Source organism: Panthera leo, chromosome D3 (assembly GCF_018350215.1).
Source record: "Panthera leo isolate Ple1 chromosome D3, P.leo_Ple1_pat1.1, whole genome shotgun sequence".
NCBI classification, from domain to species: domain Eukaryota; kingdom Metazoa; phylum Chordata; class Mammalia; order Carnivora; family Felidae; genus Panthera; species Panthera leo.
Genome location: NC_056690.1, coordinates 27,303,293 through 27,322,173, shown reverse-complemented (window position 1 = coordinate 27,322,173; position 18,881 = coordinate 27,303,293). Strand labels below are relative to the sequence as shown.

The following is an 18,881-nucleotide window of genomic DNA, read 5'->3' as shown; positions in this document are numbered from 1 at the left end:
GATGCGGTCATTTCAGGGCAGTTCAGAGTCCAGGACTTTTCCTGTTTCAGGGCTGCTATTTTTTAGGCTAGGGAACACAAAGGACAGAGCACATTACAGTCAGGAAAGAGGAAAGGGAAAGGGTCAGAAACAATGTCTTGAAACTAGGGCATATTAAATTTAAAGTGCCCAGGGGACTTCCAAAGAAAATGTTAGGGCCGCCTGAATGCCTCATTCCGTTAGCACCTGACTCTTGATTTTGGCTCCAGTCATGATCTCACAGTTCAAGGGTTCAAGGCCCCCGTCTGGTTCTGCGCTGACAGTGCAGGGTCTGCTTGCGATTTTCTCTCCCACCCTCTGTCCCTCTACCCCTCCCCACGTGTGCTCTCTCTGTCTCTCCAATTAATAAATGAATAAACTTTAAAAAAACAAAAAGAAAGTTCAGATCAATGAATTTCAAGTAAGAAAAGGCCATCTGAAATATCTATAAAACATATGAAACTGATATAATAATGCAATCCTACACAGAACTGTGAAATTGTGAAAAGGAAAGTAAAAGGAGGCGGGAGGAGTTAGGATGGCAGAGGAGGGGGATCAGAATTTCCCTTGTCCCTCAAACACAGCAGTATTGAGGTCACAACACTTGGAATACCAGCAATACAGGCTGCAGAGGGACAGGAAAATCTCCACAGGTGCAAAGAGACAGCGTGGCAGGACAGAAGGGTGTGTATGCGAATTGGCAGAAATAAAATGGACAGCTCAGGCATGGAGTGGGGGAAGTCCTTTGGTGGAACAACGAAAGGAAGAGAGAGAGAGGCTGTGGGAAGTGTATTTGGATATGAGAAAACCTGTCCGGACCACAGACCAAGGAGATGTCCAGAGAGCCAGTTTCTACTTTGCAAAACAGCCTTAGAAGCTAAAAAAAAAATTTTCAAGGCTGCCAGACTTTCTCTGGACCAGAGCTGCCACCTCCCATGCCTGGTGGGGAGGGAGTCGCCCGTAGGCTCTCAGGGCAACACTGGGAGAGAACACCTTGAGTATGGTGGAAAGAGGAGGTATTGCCCTCCCCAAGGGAAAAAGAACCTGCAGGCACGACCCAGAGGCCCTTTGTCCACTGCGCAGAGTGGCGCTATTCCAGAACCAGGTCTGAGCAAAGCGGGATCCTACAGGGTTTTGAATTCCAGCTCAGCGCTCAGGGAGCACAGGAGACTGTGCAGCAAGGCAAGCTGGCCCCCCAGGCTATTCTGTGAGGACGGCCTAAACAGTGAGTTTTGAGACACCTCGTGTGGGCAGGAGAGACTGGGGTGTCGCCATTTCTCTCCCCATGACCAACATCGTGGGGCTTCAGGGGATGGACAGTGAGCCTCAGTGGAGGCAGGCCCATGACACCAAACCTTGCCTCTCTGTGCCTGGTAACTGCTTCTCTATGGGAGTGAGACTGACACTGATGGGACCAGACAGCCCCTCCCCTAGACCAGCACAGCCACCAGTCCCAGCCACCAATAGAAAACGCTCCTCTGGTTTTCTATCTTAGTTTCTTAGTTAGTTTGTTTGTTTGTTTTCATTTGAATTATTATTCTTTTTTCTTTTCGTTTTGAATGTTTATTTCTTTATTTGGAGAGAGAGAGAGAGAGACAGTGATCACGCAGGAGAGGTGCCGACAGAGGGAGAGAGAGAGAATCCGAGCAGGATCCATGCTCTCACTGCAGAGCCCGATGGGTGTTTCGAACCCACCTACAGCGACAACATGACCTGAGCCAAATTCAAGAGTCAGACGCTTCACCAACTGAGCCACCCAGGAGCCCATCTTTTCTCTCCTTTTCTTTCCCTTTCTTCTCTTTTCCCTTTTTTCTCTTTCTACTCTCCTCTTTCCTCTTCTCCCTTGGGAATCAGCCCAGTAGTCTCGGGTTGACTTTGGGTCAAAGCTATTTATATGTATTTATATTTCCCCTCTGTTCTTCTGTTCTGGTTCTTTGTTGGTTTCATCGGGGACGTTCTCTATACTTTTCCAGATCTCCTTCTTCATTTTCCTCCCTCTGTTTCTGGATTAAGCCCTATAGCTCCTTTGAGTCACTGCCTGGTCTCTTTTTCCACTCCTGTCATTTCTCTCTTGTTTGGGCTAAGGATTCTTCACCACCCTCTTCTCCTTTTTTTCCAAGATTACTTCAACAAACAAATCAAAGCACACTGGGTGGAAGGCCCAAACCACCACTCCAAGTAGCGAGAAAAGCAGCCAAAGACGCACCAACAGAGTGCACACGACACACTCCAAAAACACGTGTTCAACTGTCAGGCCCTGGAGAGTGTAGGACCCCTTTGTAATATAATAGTACTCGCAGGTGTGGGACACAGAACAAGCTAGTAAAACACATAAAGGACAGGAAACTAGCCAAAACGACAAATCAGAAGAATTCTCCCCCCCCCCCAAAAAAAAAATTCCAGGAAGAAAGACAGCCAGAGAAGTGCTCGAAAGAGACAGAAACAATATATCTCATCAAGGTTTTGGAATAACACTCAGAAGACTCATAGCTGGGCTTGAAACCAAGCTGCTTCAGAGATCAAGGACCTAACGAATCATCACGATGAATGCTGAAAATGAAATGTTGTAAAGGAGATACAAAATAAACTAGATGCAGTGACAGCAAGGATGGGAGAAGCAGCAGACAGAATAGGTGAAATAGAAGATACAATTATGGACAAAGATGAAGCAGAGAAAGGAAAGAAAGGAAATTACTAGACTACGAGGCAGGTACCAGAGACCTAAGTGATTCGGTGAGATGAAATAATAGCCACATCACAGGAGCCCCAGAAGAAGAAGAGTGAGAGAAAGGGGCAGAAGGTTTATTTGAACAACTTATAGCTGAGACCTTCCCTCATCTGGGGAAGGAAACAGGCATCCAAGTCCTGGCGGCACAGAGAATTCCCTTCCAAATCAACAAAACCAGGTCAACACCACGACATGTCATAGCGAAACCGGAAAACTACAAAGATAAAGAGCGAATTCTGAAAGCAGCTAGGGACAAACGGGTCTTACTTAATCTACAAGGGAAGACACATAAGGGTAGCAGGAGACCTGTCCCATGAAACTTGGCAGGGCAGAAGGGAGGGGTAGGAAACGGTCAATGTGCTGAATGGGAACATATGCAGCGAAGAATCCTTTCCCCAGCAAGGCTGTCATTTAGAATCGAAAGAGAGAGAAAGGCTCTCCCAGACAGACAAAACCTAATGGAGTTCATGACCACTAAACCAGCCCTGCAGGAGATCCTAAGGGGCGACTCTGTGAGTGGAAAGCAGCAGAGACTAAGAAGGACCAGAGGCCTCACCTAAAGCATGAAACCTTCAGATAACACAATGACACTAAATCCGTATCTTTCACTAATCACTCTGCATGTGAATGCACTCAATGCCCCAATCAAAAGACACAGGGAATCAGAATGGATAAAACACAAAACAAAACCAAAGAACAAGATCCATCTACATGCTGTCAACAAGACACTGATTTTAGACCCCAGGACACCTCCAGATTCAAAGTGAAGGTAATGGGAGCCACCTATCATGCTACTAGAAGTCAAAAGAAAGCTGGAGTCGCCATACTTCCACCAGACAGACTAGATTTTAAACCAAAGACTGTAGTAACAGATTCAGAAGGGCATTTAATCATAATTAAGGGGTCTATCCATCAAGAGGAGCTAACAATTGCAAATGTTTATGTCCCCAAAGTGAAAGGCCCACACAGATGAATCCATTAATCACAAACATGAATAAATGTATACATACAAATACCATGGTTGTAGCCGACTTTAAGACTCCACGCATGGCAATAGGCGGATCATCAAGGTAGAAAATCAGTAAGGAAACACAGATCCAATGTGTCATTGGACCAGATGTATTCAGATATACATAGATATATATTGGACTTAACATATGCATTTAGATACATGGATATCAATACAGATGTAGTGAGATCTTTTCATTTAACAGCAGTAGAATGCACATTCTTCTTAAGTGTACATAGAACATTCTCCAATATCAATGACATCCTGGGTCGCAAAACAGCCCTCCACAAATATAAAAGGACTGAGATCATACCTTGCATATTTTCAGATCACAACAACGAGCACTTGCTCATTCTTTCCCTCTCTCCCTCCCTTTCCAAGAGAAATACAAACATTACAAAAACATTTAGCTCAGCTCCTTCCAACAAAGAGGAAAGAAGAATAATAAACCTTGTGGGGCAATGAGTCATGGACGAAAACCACACACAGACCGTAGAATTCCATAACCAATATGTTGACAAGGGAGTTGACAGAAAGTGATGTACTAAAAGAACAGACACTAAAGAAATGGTTTCTGCAAGGAAATATTAGGCTACGGGTAAACGATTAAAAAAGAGCATGGTGGGGGAAACACATAGGTGGCTCAGTCAGTTCAACGTCCACCTTAAGCTCATGAGTCATGATCTCACGGATTGTGGGTTTGAGCCCCATGTATATATATCTATATATCTATATATCTATATATATATATATAGATATATAGATATATATAGTGTATACATAAAACAGAGTCTTTGATTCACAGATACCCCTGATAATACTGACTTTTATCACTCTACAGTTATCTGGTTATAAATACTGTAATAAAGAATTTAATTTTTTTCACTCTAAAAGAAATTGTTCAATTACTGGCATCTATCACTTCCTAAGAGCTATAAATTATTACTACACTAACAAAAGAACAGAACAAGAAAGGTTCCTAACACATCAACTTTCACTATGGAGAAAGAATTGGGAATGAGAATTCTAGGAAGAAATGTGAACCTTCAAAGGATGTATGTAATGGGACACAGATGGGGTTAACAAAACAAAGGCTGAGGAGTTTTTCTCTGCAATTCTAAGCTCACAATGGGAGGATACTAAAAATATACTGTAACCTTCTTTCTTATGTAACTGCTGATTTCCTCAATAGAATTCATTTGCGTTTTTACATATAAAACACCAAAACGGAATATAAACTGAAGCCTTACTTTTTAAATTCACATATTTAATTGTGATATATCATGTGTATTTCGTTACTTTTCAAATCCCATTCTACGGAATTCCATTTCCCTACTCATTTATTCACATTCAAAAACTATGACATTGCTTCTTCCAAGCAAGACTTTATTCTAGGAGCTCCACGAGTCAAACAAGTATGTTTCCTAACCTGCAGTAGCTTCTAATGATTTAGGGGCTTTGGAATGAATATTTAAATAAATATCAGATGTCTGAAACTTTAAATTTTAGAATCTGACACAAGGACTAGGAGGAGATAGTTTTAAAAGCTAGAATAGGAAAGATTTCTGAAATTAGAAATTTGACAACTTGGCTATGAAGAGCCTCTGCTCATAGAGCTACTCTCTTCAGCAAAATACGTATTCTTCAGGGAGATGCACAATTGTAACTTACTCTTCCTGGAGTTATTTCAAAAATACAGGGGAACACTTTTGTAAGGTAAATGTTGAGAAATAAGGTAAACACCTAAATTTCTACATTTTCTAATATTATTTTAGTCTAAATGTAGAACAAAGGATAGAGACAAGGGAAAATCCTGTATCTCACCAAAATAAAAATTGCCTGGGGCGGAGCGCAACCTACAATAGATACTTGGATCCAATAAGATTTCATTTAGTCATGAGTATTATCAGTCATGTTAGTATCACAGTAAGAATCCTTATCCTTAACCAAATGTCATATTTCCTCCATTATGGGAAAGCTTTTCCCAATATAATTGCACGGTCATTATATATTTTCCAGCCCATTCTTTGATCAGCCTCCACCTCTAGGATTTACCAAAGGAAAACCAAACAAAACAAAACATTCAACGCGTCATGTATCTGTAAAGTGGTTTGTTCTTGCTAACTTTCCGTTACACACGTAAAATGATGATACACAGGCTACTGTTAAATTTTCAGAGTAAGTAAGAGAGAAAACTAAATTCAGAGCAGGAGAGTGAGTTTCACAGGAGGGTACTTTACCTCGGTACCAAAATCGAAGTCTTGGCTAGCTGATGTAGGCCATGAATCATCAGGACCAGGTTTCTCGGAAAGCCTTTAGAGCAAAAATATACAACAAAAACATGTTCATTTATTGAAAAACAAAATTTCAAAAATTAAGGGAAAGGTCGGCTATCTGTTTCTTCAACCAAGTTTCTTGGTATAATTAAACGTTGGCCTCTGTTTTCTTCATTAAGTTTTACTTTAATTCCAGTAATAGTAACATCCAGTGTTATATTAGTTTATGAATATAGTGGTTCACCAACTCCATACTCACCCTGTGCTCATCATGACAAGGGCACTCCTTCATCTCCATCACCTCTTTCACCCCTCCCACCACTCACCTCCTCTGGGAACCATCTGTTTGTTCTCTGCAGTTAAGAGCCTATTTCTTGGCTTGTCTCTCCCTTTTTTTTCTCCCTTTGCTCATTTGTTGTTTCTTAAGTGCTACATGAGTAAAATCATATGGTATTTTTCTTTCCCTGACTTTGCTTACCATACTACTCTCGGGCTTCAACCAGGTCATTGCAAATGACAAGATTTCATTGTTTTATGGTTGAGTAATATTCCAGTGTGTGTGTGTGTGTGTGTGTGTGTGTGTGTGTGTGTGTGTACGGATATACTTATACACACACATACATAAATATAGGACTTCTTCGTTCACTCGTTTGTCCATGGACACTTGTGCTGCCTATTGGAAATAATGCTGCAATAAACACAGGGGTGCATGTGTCTCATGGAATTCGAGTTTTTGTATTCTTTTGGGTAGTATCCAGTAGTGCAATTACTGGATCATAGGATAGTTCTGTTTTCAATTTTTTGAGGAACCTCTATACTGTTTTCCACAGGGGCCTCACCCATTTGCATTTCCACCAACAGTGCCAGAGGTTTCCTTTGTCTCCACATCCTCGCAAACACTTGCTTCTTGTGTCTTGGAGTTTAGCCATTCTGACAGGTGTGAACGGGGTATCTCGTTGTAGTTTTGGGGAACATCTTTTCATGTGTCTGTTGACCATCTGCATGTTGTCTTTGGAAAAATGTCTGGCTATGTCTTCTGCTCATTTTTAAACTGGGCTTTTTTGGAGGGGGGTATGTTGCCTTGTATCAATTTTTTATACATTGTGGATACTAACCCTTTACAGGATTTGCAAAACATTTGCAAATGTGTTCTCCCATCCCAGAGGTTGCCTTTTAGTTTTGACAGTTTCCTTCACTGTGCGAAAGCTTTGTAGTTTGATGTAGTCCCCATAGTTTATTCTTGCTTTATTTCCCTTGGCTCAGGAGACATAACTAGTAAAATGTTGCTACAGCCAAATGTCAGAGAAATGACGGCCTGTGCCCTCTTCAAGGATTTTTTATGGTTTCAGGTCTCACACTTAGGTCTTTAATTCATTTCGAGTTTATTTCTGTCTATGGTAAAGAAATTGGTCCAGGTTCATTCTTTGGCATGTGGCTTGTCCAGTTTTCCCAGCACCATTTGGTGAAGAGACTGCCTTTTCCCCACTGGATAGTCTTTCCTGTGTGTGGAGGATTAACTGCCCATACAGTTGTGGATTTCTTTCTGGGTTTTCGGTTCTATTCCATTGAGCTGTGTGGCTATTTTTTACACCAGGACCCACCATACTGTTTGGATTACTACAGCTTTGGAATAAAACTTGAAATCTGATTGCGATACCTCCAGTTTTCCTCGTTTGCAATAGTGCTTTGGCCATTCAAGGTTTTGTGGTTCTATACAACGTTTAGGATTGTTTGTCTAGCTCTGTGGCAAATGCTGTTGGTATGTTGACCGGGATTGCATTACATCGGTAGATCGCTTTGGGTAGTGGCGACACTTTAAAAATATGTATTCTTCCCATCTGTGAGCATCGGATGTCTTTCTCTTTCTTTCCGTCATCTTCAATTTCTTTCGTCAGTGTTTTACGATTTCCAGGGTACAGGTCTTTCATACTTTGGACCCTGTGTTAAAAAAGCTTTCAGTTCGCTACTTTGCCTCCACCTCTCCTAACCTGTGAAATCTCCAGGAAAGACCCAGTCTGAGTTTCCATAACCAAGTGTGACAGGCAGGGAATTTTCTGAAATGGTTGAGAATTAAATGTATAAAAGTTACCACAATGACTTCTCACCTCACATCTGTCAGAACGGCTCAGTTTCAACACACAGGAAACAACAAGGGTTGCTCAGGGTGTGGAGAAAAAAAACCCTTGTGCACTGGTCATGGGATGTAAATTGGTATCGCCACAGCGAAAGCCAGTATGGAGGGGCCTCAGCAAATTAAAAACTCAAATACCGTAGGATCCAGTAATTCCACTACTGGGTATTTATTTACCCAAGGGAAATGGAAATACTAATTTGAAAAGATATATGCACCCATATATTTATTATAGCATTATTGACAATAGACAAGATATGGAAGCAACCCAAGTGTCCATCAATACATGAACAGACCACGTACACACACACCCATACACACACACACACACACACACACACACACACACACACACACAAACACACACTGGAATATTACGCAGCTATAAAACAGAATGAGATCTTGCCATCTGCAACATCATGGACATACCTAGACGGTATGAGGCTAAGTGAAATAAGTCAGACAGAGAAAGACAAATCCTATATGATTTCATTTCTATGTAGAATCTACAAAGGGGAACAAATGAACAAACAGAGAAAAAGCAGAAACAGACCCATAAATGCAGAGAATTGACTGTTGCCAGGAGGGAGGGGAGGAGGGGGGGATGGACAAAATGGGTGAAGGGGAAAGGGAAAATCAGGGTTCCAGTTACAGAGTAAATAAATCACAAGGCTCAAAGGTACTCCATAGAGAATCTAGTCAGTGATATCGTAATAGCATTATACATTAACAGATGGGAGCGACACTTATGGCGAGCATGGTGGAACATCCAGAGTTGTTGCATCACCTATTACATTGTGTGTCCGGTAGACCTCCGTTTAAGTAAATATGCCAAAGTGAAGGTTTCTATGTTATGAGTGGAAGTACTAACTAGAGATTAAAAGATTAAAAGTTCCCAAGGCCAACTTTGTTCCTACACTGGTCTTGCCTTATTGAGGTCCATAATAACTAGCAAGCCCTTCCAAGCCTTCAGGGGCATTCAGCTACCCAAGGAGAGAGACTGCGATCAAAATGGTCCTGGTAGTTGTGCCTCCATTTCTCTCTATGCTGCCTGAATATTTTCTTCCCTATGAGCTCCCACTCCTCCATCACTCTCTGGCATGGTTCAGTGACATTCTCCAACCTTTCAATCTTTAGCCTAGGAAGGCACAGACTCCTACAACAAGGATGGGCTCAAATGACCGAGGGTAGGAGCCATGTCCTGCTCCTGGGGAACAAGCTAATTGAGAGTCTCAGTCATTCACACAGTCACCTCAACTTAGGCATGTTATCACCTATCCAGATGAAGCTCCCCTACTGATTTGACAAGTCAGTCCTACCCCTGCCCAGCCGTACAGGTACATGGGAAGGGCATCACAGATTTAGGAAAAGAGGTGGAGTGAGGAGACAGCTTGCCTTGGGCCATACATCTCTGTAGTTCAGAATCTCCACCCCCCCACCCCCAATTCCTTGAGACGATCTAAGCCTTCCTCCCTTAGTGGGGGTGGAAGGAGAGGATATCATATTTCTCTTTGCTGTAAACAGACTCTTCCCAGCAGCTCAAATGATTTTTAATCTCTCTCATCAGAAAATCTGAGGTATGCTCGCACCTTCAATGAAACCAACACACACAAAAGCAGAAACCTGGTCAGGATCCTCTTGAACTCTCTATTTGAATATGCCTTTCTAAACAACTCCCCTGATCCTGGGTCCTTCATTCCTGTCATTCACCTTTATCTCACTTGGCATAAACCCCCATATTCTGACATCTTTTCTAAAACTCTTATTCCTATCCAACTCAGTGTTGTCCTTCTTGAAACCTGGTCTCCTCTGCTAATTCAATTCTTACCCTCCTTCATTGTATTCATTAGACCCACTCCCCAGCTTTCTCTTATTAAGACATTTGCCTGCAAGATGAAGACAAAACCAAAGAAAGGAAAGAAAGAAAGAAAGAAAGAAAGAAAGAAAGAAAGAAAGAAAGAAAGAAAGAAAACCCGAATTTAAATCTCATTTCTGTCAGTTATCATATCCAACTAGGTCACTTCAATCTCTTTTGAGTTTCAAATTCTCCATGGAAACAACCATTGGGCAAGGAGGTTAAACATAGGTTGAAGTACCAGAGGGTATTTTGATGAGTTAATCTCTGAGGTTCCCTACATCTTGAGATTCTAAGTGCTTTTGATTTGGCCTCTGGAAAAATGGAGAGTCCTTAGCTGGCAGAAGTGGAAAAGTTAATGGAAAAAAAAAAGAAATACCAAGAAAACCAGAGAAGAAAGTAAAAAGGTAAAACCACAGTACGGAAAAGTCATGGGGAAAGAAATCTCAAAAAAAAGAAAAAGTTTCCTAGAACTAGTCAAGGGTACTAGCCCAAAAGGAAACCAGACTGGGAACTTAGGCAACAGAGAATCTTACAGCAATATCTTCGAGATAGAGGCTGAATTTAATTAACGTAACATGGTCTACAACTAGATATCCTTCCCTTACAGAAAACTCATTTGTCTCAAGAAGATGGGATATCACCACATCTAAGGACCTGCCTGACTCGATCTTGCTTATTATGTATAAAGCGTGACACCATGGCCATAGCTGACATCCACCCTAAAATCTCTGATGGCAAAAACAAGGGACTAGTTACCACTGCACTAATTACTTTTGTGAGAACTAGTGGTCAAACATATAAGGGCAAATGCTTGGACTAACCTGGTTTCTTAAGAAAACCCCAAATTAGAGTTCCGACATCATTACCTTTGACATTCTGAGTTGATCTGTCCTACGATCTGTGTCTTCATCTCAGTGCTGCTGAGGAACCAGAGAATGGATGTGGAAGCTACACAGGCTGATGGCCAAACCCCCTCAGCTACTCATTAACTATGGAATCATGGGGCGAGTAATCAACCTCCCTGAACCACAGTTGCCAGAGTAATTAAAAGTAGGCTACAATAACACAGCTACTTTGCAAAGCTATGCAATGACTATATAACTTAACAGATGTTATGCATATGATATAGTGTCCAGTCAAGAGTAGAAGACTCAAAACTGCTTTTGTTCTCTGCGTTCCCTTAGGAAACACATAATTTTCAGTTCATTTCATTTCCTTTCCTTTCATTTTCCGTTTCCTTTCATTTCATTCCTTTATACTTTGAGAGTGAGTGCACACAGAAAGAGGGAAAGATACCACGAGGAGGCTGTCAGCGCAAATCCCGATGTGGGGCTTGAACTCACAAACCTGAGTTGAAATCAAGAGTCACACCCTTAACTGACTGAGCCACCCAGGTGCCCCAATAAATGCCATGATTACAAATCCATAAAAATCCTACCTGGTGATAGAGTCTTCCTCAGCATTCTTATCTGCTCCTAAAGAAAAAAGCAAAATACATGTTTAATCAACAATCGAAAAATATAGGAAATTACAAGTGTATGGCTAATGATTTGTTCAAAAGTCTTCCTTTGGGACCACACCTGGAAACCACACTACACTGAATGGTAATTATACCATTGGTAGGCTTAAAGCACTAAGAAATCTGACTTTCTCCTCTATATTGACCAAAAGCAAGAATGGGTTTTATCGGAATTTGACACTTACAGGTGGACTGATGTTTACAATGACCATCACTGACCGACTCTATGACACTGAAGGAAAATGGTATCATTAGGAGAATGATTATCCTAAGCTGACAATGTCAAACTGAAACTAGCATGATTTTTCTGGACTTCCACTACTAGAGGAGTTAAAAGAGAGTATCTTTATTTTGCTCTAACACGGCAGAACTTCCCCAGCCCTTCAGTACAGACTGTTCAGTTTTAGGATGAAACACCCCCTCACAAAGTGTGCTCTATAGCTATTGTACTTTGCAGCATGGCCAAACCATAGCAAACAGACTCTCCCTGGCCTTATTTCCAATGGGAAGTTAAGGAAGAAGGATTTGGCAGTCCAGTTTGATAAAGTTCTAACCTCTTGAAGACTGTCTCCTTCCATTGCTAGAGAGTCTATCTAGTCCCACCGCACATCACAGAGGAGGATGATCCCAATGATCCCAATGCTATGTAGTGGTTCATGATGTCATTTTTCTCAACCCTCCCCATTAGGTCACACACATCTAGAGAAATCATGCTTTTTTTTCATGGAAGGCATATATTATCAGATCCTCTACTGATGAGCAACAAAACAAAACCAAGGGCAAAGAATATCTGGAATGCCTACATTCAAGTACGGGGGAATTTTAATTTTCTAAACATTCAAGATGCCCACTGCATGATTCTTACTATATGACACTCTGGAAAGAGCAAGACTATGGAGGTAAGGGTTGGGGTGAATGTAGGGATAAAGGGGCACAGCACAGAGGACCTTGAAGGCAGTGAAGCTCTTTCACACGATACCGCAAAGGTGGATTCACATCATTACACATTTGTTAAAACTCATAGAATATATAACACCAAGGCTGAACACTAATGCAAATTAGAGACTTTGCCTGAAAATGATGAGTTAGTGTCCGTATAAAATGCACCACTGTTGTCAGGGTGCCTGGGTGGCTCAGTTGGTTCAGCGTCCAAGTCTGGATCTGAGCTCAGGTCATGACCTCACAGTTCATGGGATCAAGTCCTGCATCAGGCTCTTTGCTGACAGCACAGGATTCTTTCTCCTCTCTCCCTCTGCCCCTTTGCTGCTCACACGCATGCATGCTCTCTCACTCAAAACTAAACAAAGGAACTGAGAAAAAGATACTACTCAAAATGGACCACTGTCATGCAAGATGTTGACAACAGGGGAGGCTAGGCGTGTACGGGAGCATGGTATGGCATATGGAGACTCTCTGTACTTTCTATCATATTTTGCTGTGAACTTAAAACTGCTGTAACAATAAGGCTCATTAAATGTAAAAAACAACAACAACAACAACAACAAAACACGGTATCCATTGAAGCTACTCTTACCATATATTAACGCATGATACAGTCACCTTGAAAATTAAGATAGATATGAAAGTAACACAGTAGGGGTACTGTCTCCCATATGGAATTATATGAAAATACATAAGGCAACATACAAAAATACAAAAGTTATTTGTATACTTAGGAAAGAAAACAATTGGTGAATAGGATCAAATATCTTATAACTATACACAGGAATTCAGCACTATATGAATCAAACCTGGGTTTTGCATATAATTAAGAGATTTTATTCTAATTTTAAATAAAAAATCATTATGTTGATCGTATCTAAGAATCATAAGGAAAGCTTAATCACATCAAAAAAGATTATAATGACCTAATATGGCCCTAGTCTTTTTTGTACAAATACCTACTTCATATGGATGATAAAACTGAAACCAGTACCATGGTAACCATCATATTACTTGCTAGTAAAATAAAATTTTAAGACACCACCAAATATTAAGTCAGGGCTATAATTCCTATGCAGAACAGGTTTCATCCAGCAGGCCAAAGATGGCTACCCTCAGAACATCCTACTTGAATGACTGGCCCTTGGTTGTTCCCTGGGATCTTGGACTTAAGGAGGGTTCCCACCATTTCCTAGCTGGTCAAGAGTGGCTCACTGTGCCTAAGTGCTGGTACAATCAATGTGCTTCAGGCCGTACACTTGATTTCCTTCTGGAAACCTGGAATTTTGGCACATGCTAAGGAGAAGATGCCTATGTGATTAGCGTTTGATGAAAACCTTGGGCACTGAGTATCCATAAGCCTCGTACTGGCAGGCAACATTTCACTTGTGCTGTCCTAATTTCATGCTGGAGGAGTTAAGCACATCCTGCTAACTCCATAGAGAAAGGATTCCCGGAAGCCTGCGCTTGGTCTCCTCTGGACTTCACCCCATGCACCTTTTCTCTGTGCTGATTGGCCTTTCTAGCCTGTCCCCATACCAAACCACAGGCATGAGTACAACTATATGCTGAGTCCTGTGAGCTCTTCTAGTGAATAATCAAATCTGGGTGTCGTTGGGGTGCCTCTAACACAACTGTGTTATATGACATTTTTATTATTTGGGTTGATGTCTTACACGTGGTTACAGTCAGAAGGTTATGTCACAGAATACCTGTCCTGGAATCTCTTTTTCTTGGTATTTGCCTAGAAAATTCCTACATTCCTATATATCCATTTGAAGAAAGGTTTCAAAGGAATAGATGAAATCATGATGTCAGAAAGTGTGAAACAAGCAACAATCCTATTTTACTCAGAAAAACAAAAGAGAGAGAATCCTGGTGGTTGCCACTACGTTCTACCATATACAAGTTCCTCTCAAATATGAAAAATCTGTTCATTTTCTCCAACTCACTAGGACTTAGTTCATTTTTCTGGCAGATAGGAATCAAAGAAGTAACAGGGATCGTTCTAGAAAAAACAGAACTATCAGACCCAGTATAAAAACATACTACCGATTATATTTTTTTTTGTTTCTTTTCCTTAATGTCTTAGAAAATTAAAAATATAGTTCACCTATTAAAGGCAGTTATTGCCAAAATAATCAAAAAGTCATAATTACTGTGTCCAAATTGTCAGGGGAATTATCCACTCCACCCTGAAAACAGCAGATTTGAGAATTAAAGATCAATAGGACCCTTTTGGGGGAAGGCAAAGTGAGTTATCTTATATATAATTGGTTCAAAACTTGGTATTCCAATTGGGCATGTATTCTTGTTAAGTCACAGCTTACCAATTTCTGAAAAAAATATTAAAGCAGTTCACTTTAAAACTGTACCCTACAAAAATTTCTACCTGACGATCCAGAAAATGCTTTCAATCCTGACAGAGCATCATCACTGACACTATCACTATCACTGTGTGTACAGGTAGAAAGTCGTTTTGCCTAAGAAACTCATAAAGATGACACGAACTTGAGATTAGGTAGACCAATGCCTTAGAAGGAAACATACATATACGTTCAACATGCATATGGTGGAAATGTATTCTAATAGTAGCAGATTCCAAGACAATTTTCCTTAGAGCTTTCTTTAGGGATGAAATTCAGAAAGGCAGACTAAAAGGAGAGATATCAGAAGAAGGCCAATCAAAAGAAAATAAAGAGAGACAGCACTAACAAAATACAGTCAGGTATTCCAACATAACAAAAAAGACACAAGCAAAAATAATCCCGTATTGACTTTTTTACTGACATCACTAGAATTCCCAAACTACTGAGAACTAGTAGGTTCAGCGCATCACCTGACATTTTCTCCTTGTTATGATATTAGTTTTCTGCAATAACATATTGACACGAGGTCAGTTTCTCCAACCTGCTGCTCTGGAAACTATTTCTGATCAAAACTTCAAACTATTAAAAATACAGCTGTCTCGGGATTCCATTCCAGAGACAGGGCCTGACAGTGGCTTCCAGCTGTTGCTGCCAGATTTTTGTCTCAGTATGCATCCAGAAGAGTTATTCAAAGACTTGAGGAAAACCTCAAGTACTCCCACAAGAAGCATGTAAGAACGACAACACTTTTCCTCACACTTGACTCCTAGGTTTTGACGATTATGGAAAAACACTGGGCAAGTATACTCACCAGGCTAGACCATTTTCCCTTGACCCTACCTGGGTAGGTGTTGCATTTACAAAAAGTTAGATAGGACCTTGGTGGATATGTTATTTTTCCACATTTGGACACCGAAAGCACCAACCACGTAAATAAAAGGCCTTACAACTCACAAATTGTTCTTTTGAAAAGGTTACCACCAGAGAACTTTTAAAAGTTAAATCCAACTTTCTTGGTAGTAATTTGATAAAATACTCCTGCTTGAAATTTTTAAAAGTTTTCTCAACATCACTTCCTCTAATTCCTCGCCTACTTTTTCCCTAGCACTCCTCAGTCTTCTTTACTAACTGCCATTCTTCCATCCATTCTCTCTAAATTGGTATTCCCAGGGTTTGTTCACTGGCCTTCGCATTCTCCATGTTCTCCATCATGGTCAAGTTCAATCTTTATCCAAGCTATGACTCTGCCTAATAATTCTCAGCAGATTATTTCAAATCTGCACCTCCAATCTTGAAGGTCTATCTCCAGCTGGAAACTCCTATTATTCAATTATCCAATGACTGAGAATATCCTACATGGATATTCCCTCAAAGTCAACATATACAGAAAACTACTGGTCTTCCTCATTCCTGCTGTTCTCCTCTATTCATCTGATAAAGTCCTACTCATTCTTCATGTCCAATTTAAATGCTGGCGCACAACCTGGAAACCTCTGAATCTTCTGAGAGTTCTCTCTCACCCCCTAACTTTTTATATTCAGGAATCACAAACTCATATTAACTGTACTGTTTCTGTCTCTGCTTTATGTTTCCCCTGCTACTGCCCTAGTCAAACATGAGTTCTTAACTGATGATTTTCACAGGGAAAAAAAAACCACCAAATATTATTGTTATTTCTTAAACGAATAAAAACTTTTCAGCAAAACAAATGAGAAAGACACAAGGCCCAGAAAAAAAAAATTAATGGAATAAACTGAACCCCCTGACGTTTTCAATCTACACAGCTGAAAGTTTCACAATGGACTAATACCAGGCTAAGAAAACAAGAGCTTCCTTTGCCTCCCAGTCTCTTTATGTGGTTTCCTATAACCTATCCTCCATATGAGGGTTCAGCAAACTACAGCCACAGGCCAAATCCAACCTGCCATCTGGTTCTGTAAATAATGTTTTATTGGGGCCTAGTCCCATGTCTTCACTTACATATTGCTACGGCTGCTTTCACACTACAAGGGCAGAGCTGAGAGACCACATCACCTAAAATATTCACTGGCTCTTTAGGAAAAAGGTTTGGTGATCTGTATTTTATGCCATAACCAGAGTGTCCTAACTCAAATCTAATCTTCTTAGTCTTCTGCTTCAAATTCTCCAAAATCCCTGCATCAAATACTGCTGCCTCCCTCCCTAAGAGCCATTCCATATTCTTCATTCTTGCTAGAGAATCACAACTTTATTTGGACATTACTGTCTCCATACACAAAGAAGGTGGCCTCACCCTGGCTTCAAAAAGAGAAAGGATTATTCTAAGCTAATCACAGTACCTGATTTACCAGGGACCAGTTTAGGAGTGAGTATGTGATGTAACCTAGTCTTTAAAATGCTAGAGGAAGTCTACTGCAAGCCTCTTCCTAGTGAAAAGAAACACCTAAAGAAAACCAGTCCTTCCCACCCACTGGATGTTGCCATATGAGAATATGATACCTGGAGCAGTTGCTAATTAGCCACCCCGGAAAGGAGAAATAAAAACACCACCAACTCCAAAACTGAACAAGAGACGACGGGGATCCTGATGACATCACCGAACCATCAAAACATTTCTGGTTCCTACTGTTTTCGTCACTGTTAGAAGTCACCTATTATTTGCCGCTAAAAGCATTCTACCGAAGAAACTTCCCAAGGCCCATCGGGTAAGATCTACTCCTTTCTATAGCACTAACAAACTTCCATAAGCTTGTCTTACCTAGGTATTCACCTCATTCCCAACCATTCCCATAGCACACGTTTTCTACCAGCAAAACCCAACTGCTCATAAATCCTGCTAAGTTCACTCGTACACCTTCGCCTCTGCACTGCTGTGTACTCCGCCAAACACGTAATCGTGACACTTTACAAACATTGTCAAACATACAAATGTTGGTCCTGCCAAATATTGTCATTCTGCCTCTCTACCTGGCAAACTGAACTACTCACCCTGCATGCTTACCGTAGATTCTACCCAGTCTTTGAAAACTCTGATTCCTCACCATGAACTTACGGTAACTGGAACAAATGCCAATACAAAGTAACAATGGTAATTATAAGCTCCACGAGACTCTGGCACCTAGTAAGCACTAAAGAGAGTAAATAATACAAATGACAGGGATAACAACAAACTCCTCGGGTGCAGAGACTGGTTTTTGAATGTTTGTATTCTACAACGGGATAACACTTAGTAGCTAAAAGGCACTTAAGAGTGACTTGTGAAGTTAACAAATGGACGTGAATAAAAATGATTCCTTTGAAAATTATTTTTAAAAACCACAGAAACTTTTCTGTTTCAAAAACCGCAGGGACAGCTCTATTCTGTTATGAGCACCTTCGTGGTCCAAACGCTGTCTGCTCGATCTTTGCCTTTCCTGTAACTTCCAAAACTGACTTACAGAAGGTCTTTGGTAACAGTCTACCAAGTTAAAGCTTTCTTCCCACTTTTCAGATTGTACAGTGCACTAGGTGCCACAACTAGGGAGCAACAGTAGCATTTGTGTGTGTGTGTGTGTGTGTGTGTGTGATTGTGAAACATCTTTGTGCTTTTATTATAATTCCTGGAGCCCAAGTTGCCCTACTTGAATACTTATGAAGATAAAATTTTGACTAATGGCAACGGAGTATCTGATTCTAACAAAATTACAGTGTCATGACAATTCTCCAAGAAACAGAAGAAAACATTGTTCTAATGAAGTCAACATATCTCATTCTGGATTTGTTGTTGTTGTTGTTGTTTTTAAATGTTTATTTATTTTGAGAGAGACAGAACATGCATGTACAGGGGAGGGGCAGAGAGAGAAGGAAAAGGGAAAATGCCACACAGGCTCTGAGCTGTCAGCAAAGAGCCCGACAGAGAAGTCTGACACAGGACTCCAACTCACCAACTGTGAGATGATGATGACCTGAGCTGAAATCAAGATTTGGACACCTAACCGGCGCAGCCACCCAAGCACCCCTCTCTTTCTGTTTTGATTTATGAGGAGCGAAGTTGATAATGGTGAGACCTTGTT

At 40.8% G+C, this 18,881-nt stretch overlaps 1 protein-coding gene across 1 annotated transcript in view; it reads right to left on the bottom strand.

Moving 5' to 3' along the window:
* The window catches only part of LOC122203209 (ankyrin repeat domain-containing protein 62-like), a 120,176-nt gene that overhangs the window by 84,704 nt on the left and 16,591 nt on the right, over positions 1-18,881 (bottom strand). The window contains 3 exon segments of the mRNA XM_042909797.1: positions 5,996-6,068; positions 10,887-10,940; positions 11,459-11,495. Coding sequence (XP_042765731.1) covers positions 5,996-6,068; positions 10,887-10,940; positions 11,459-11,495 — 164 coding nt within the window.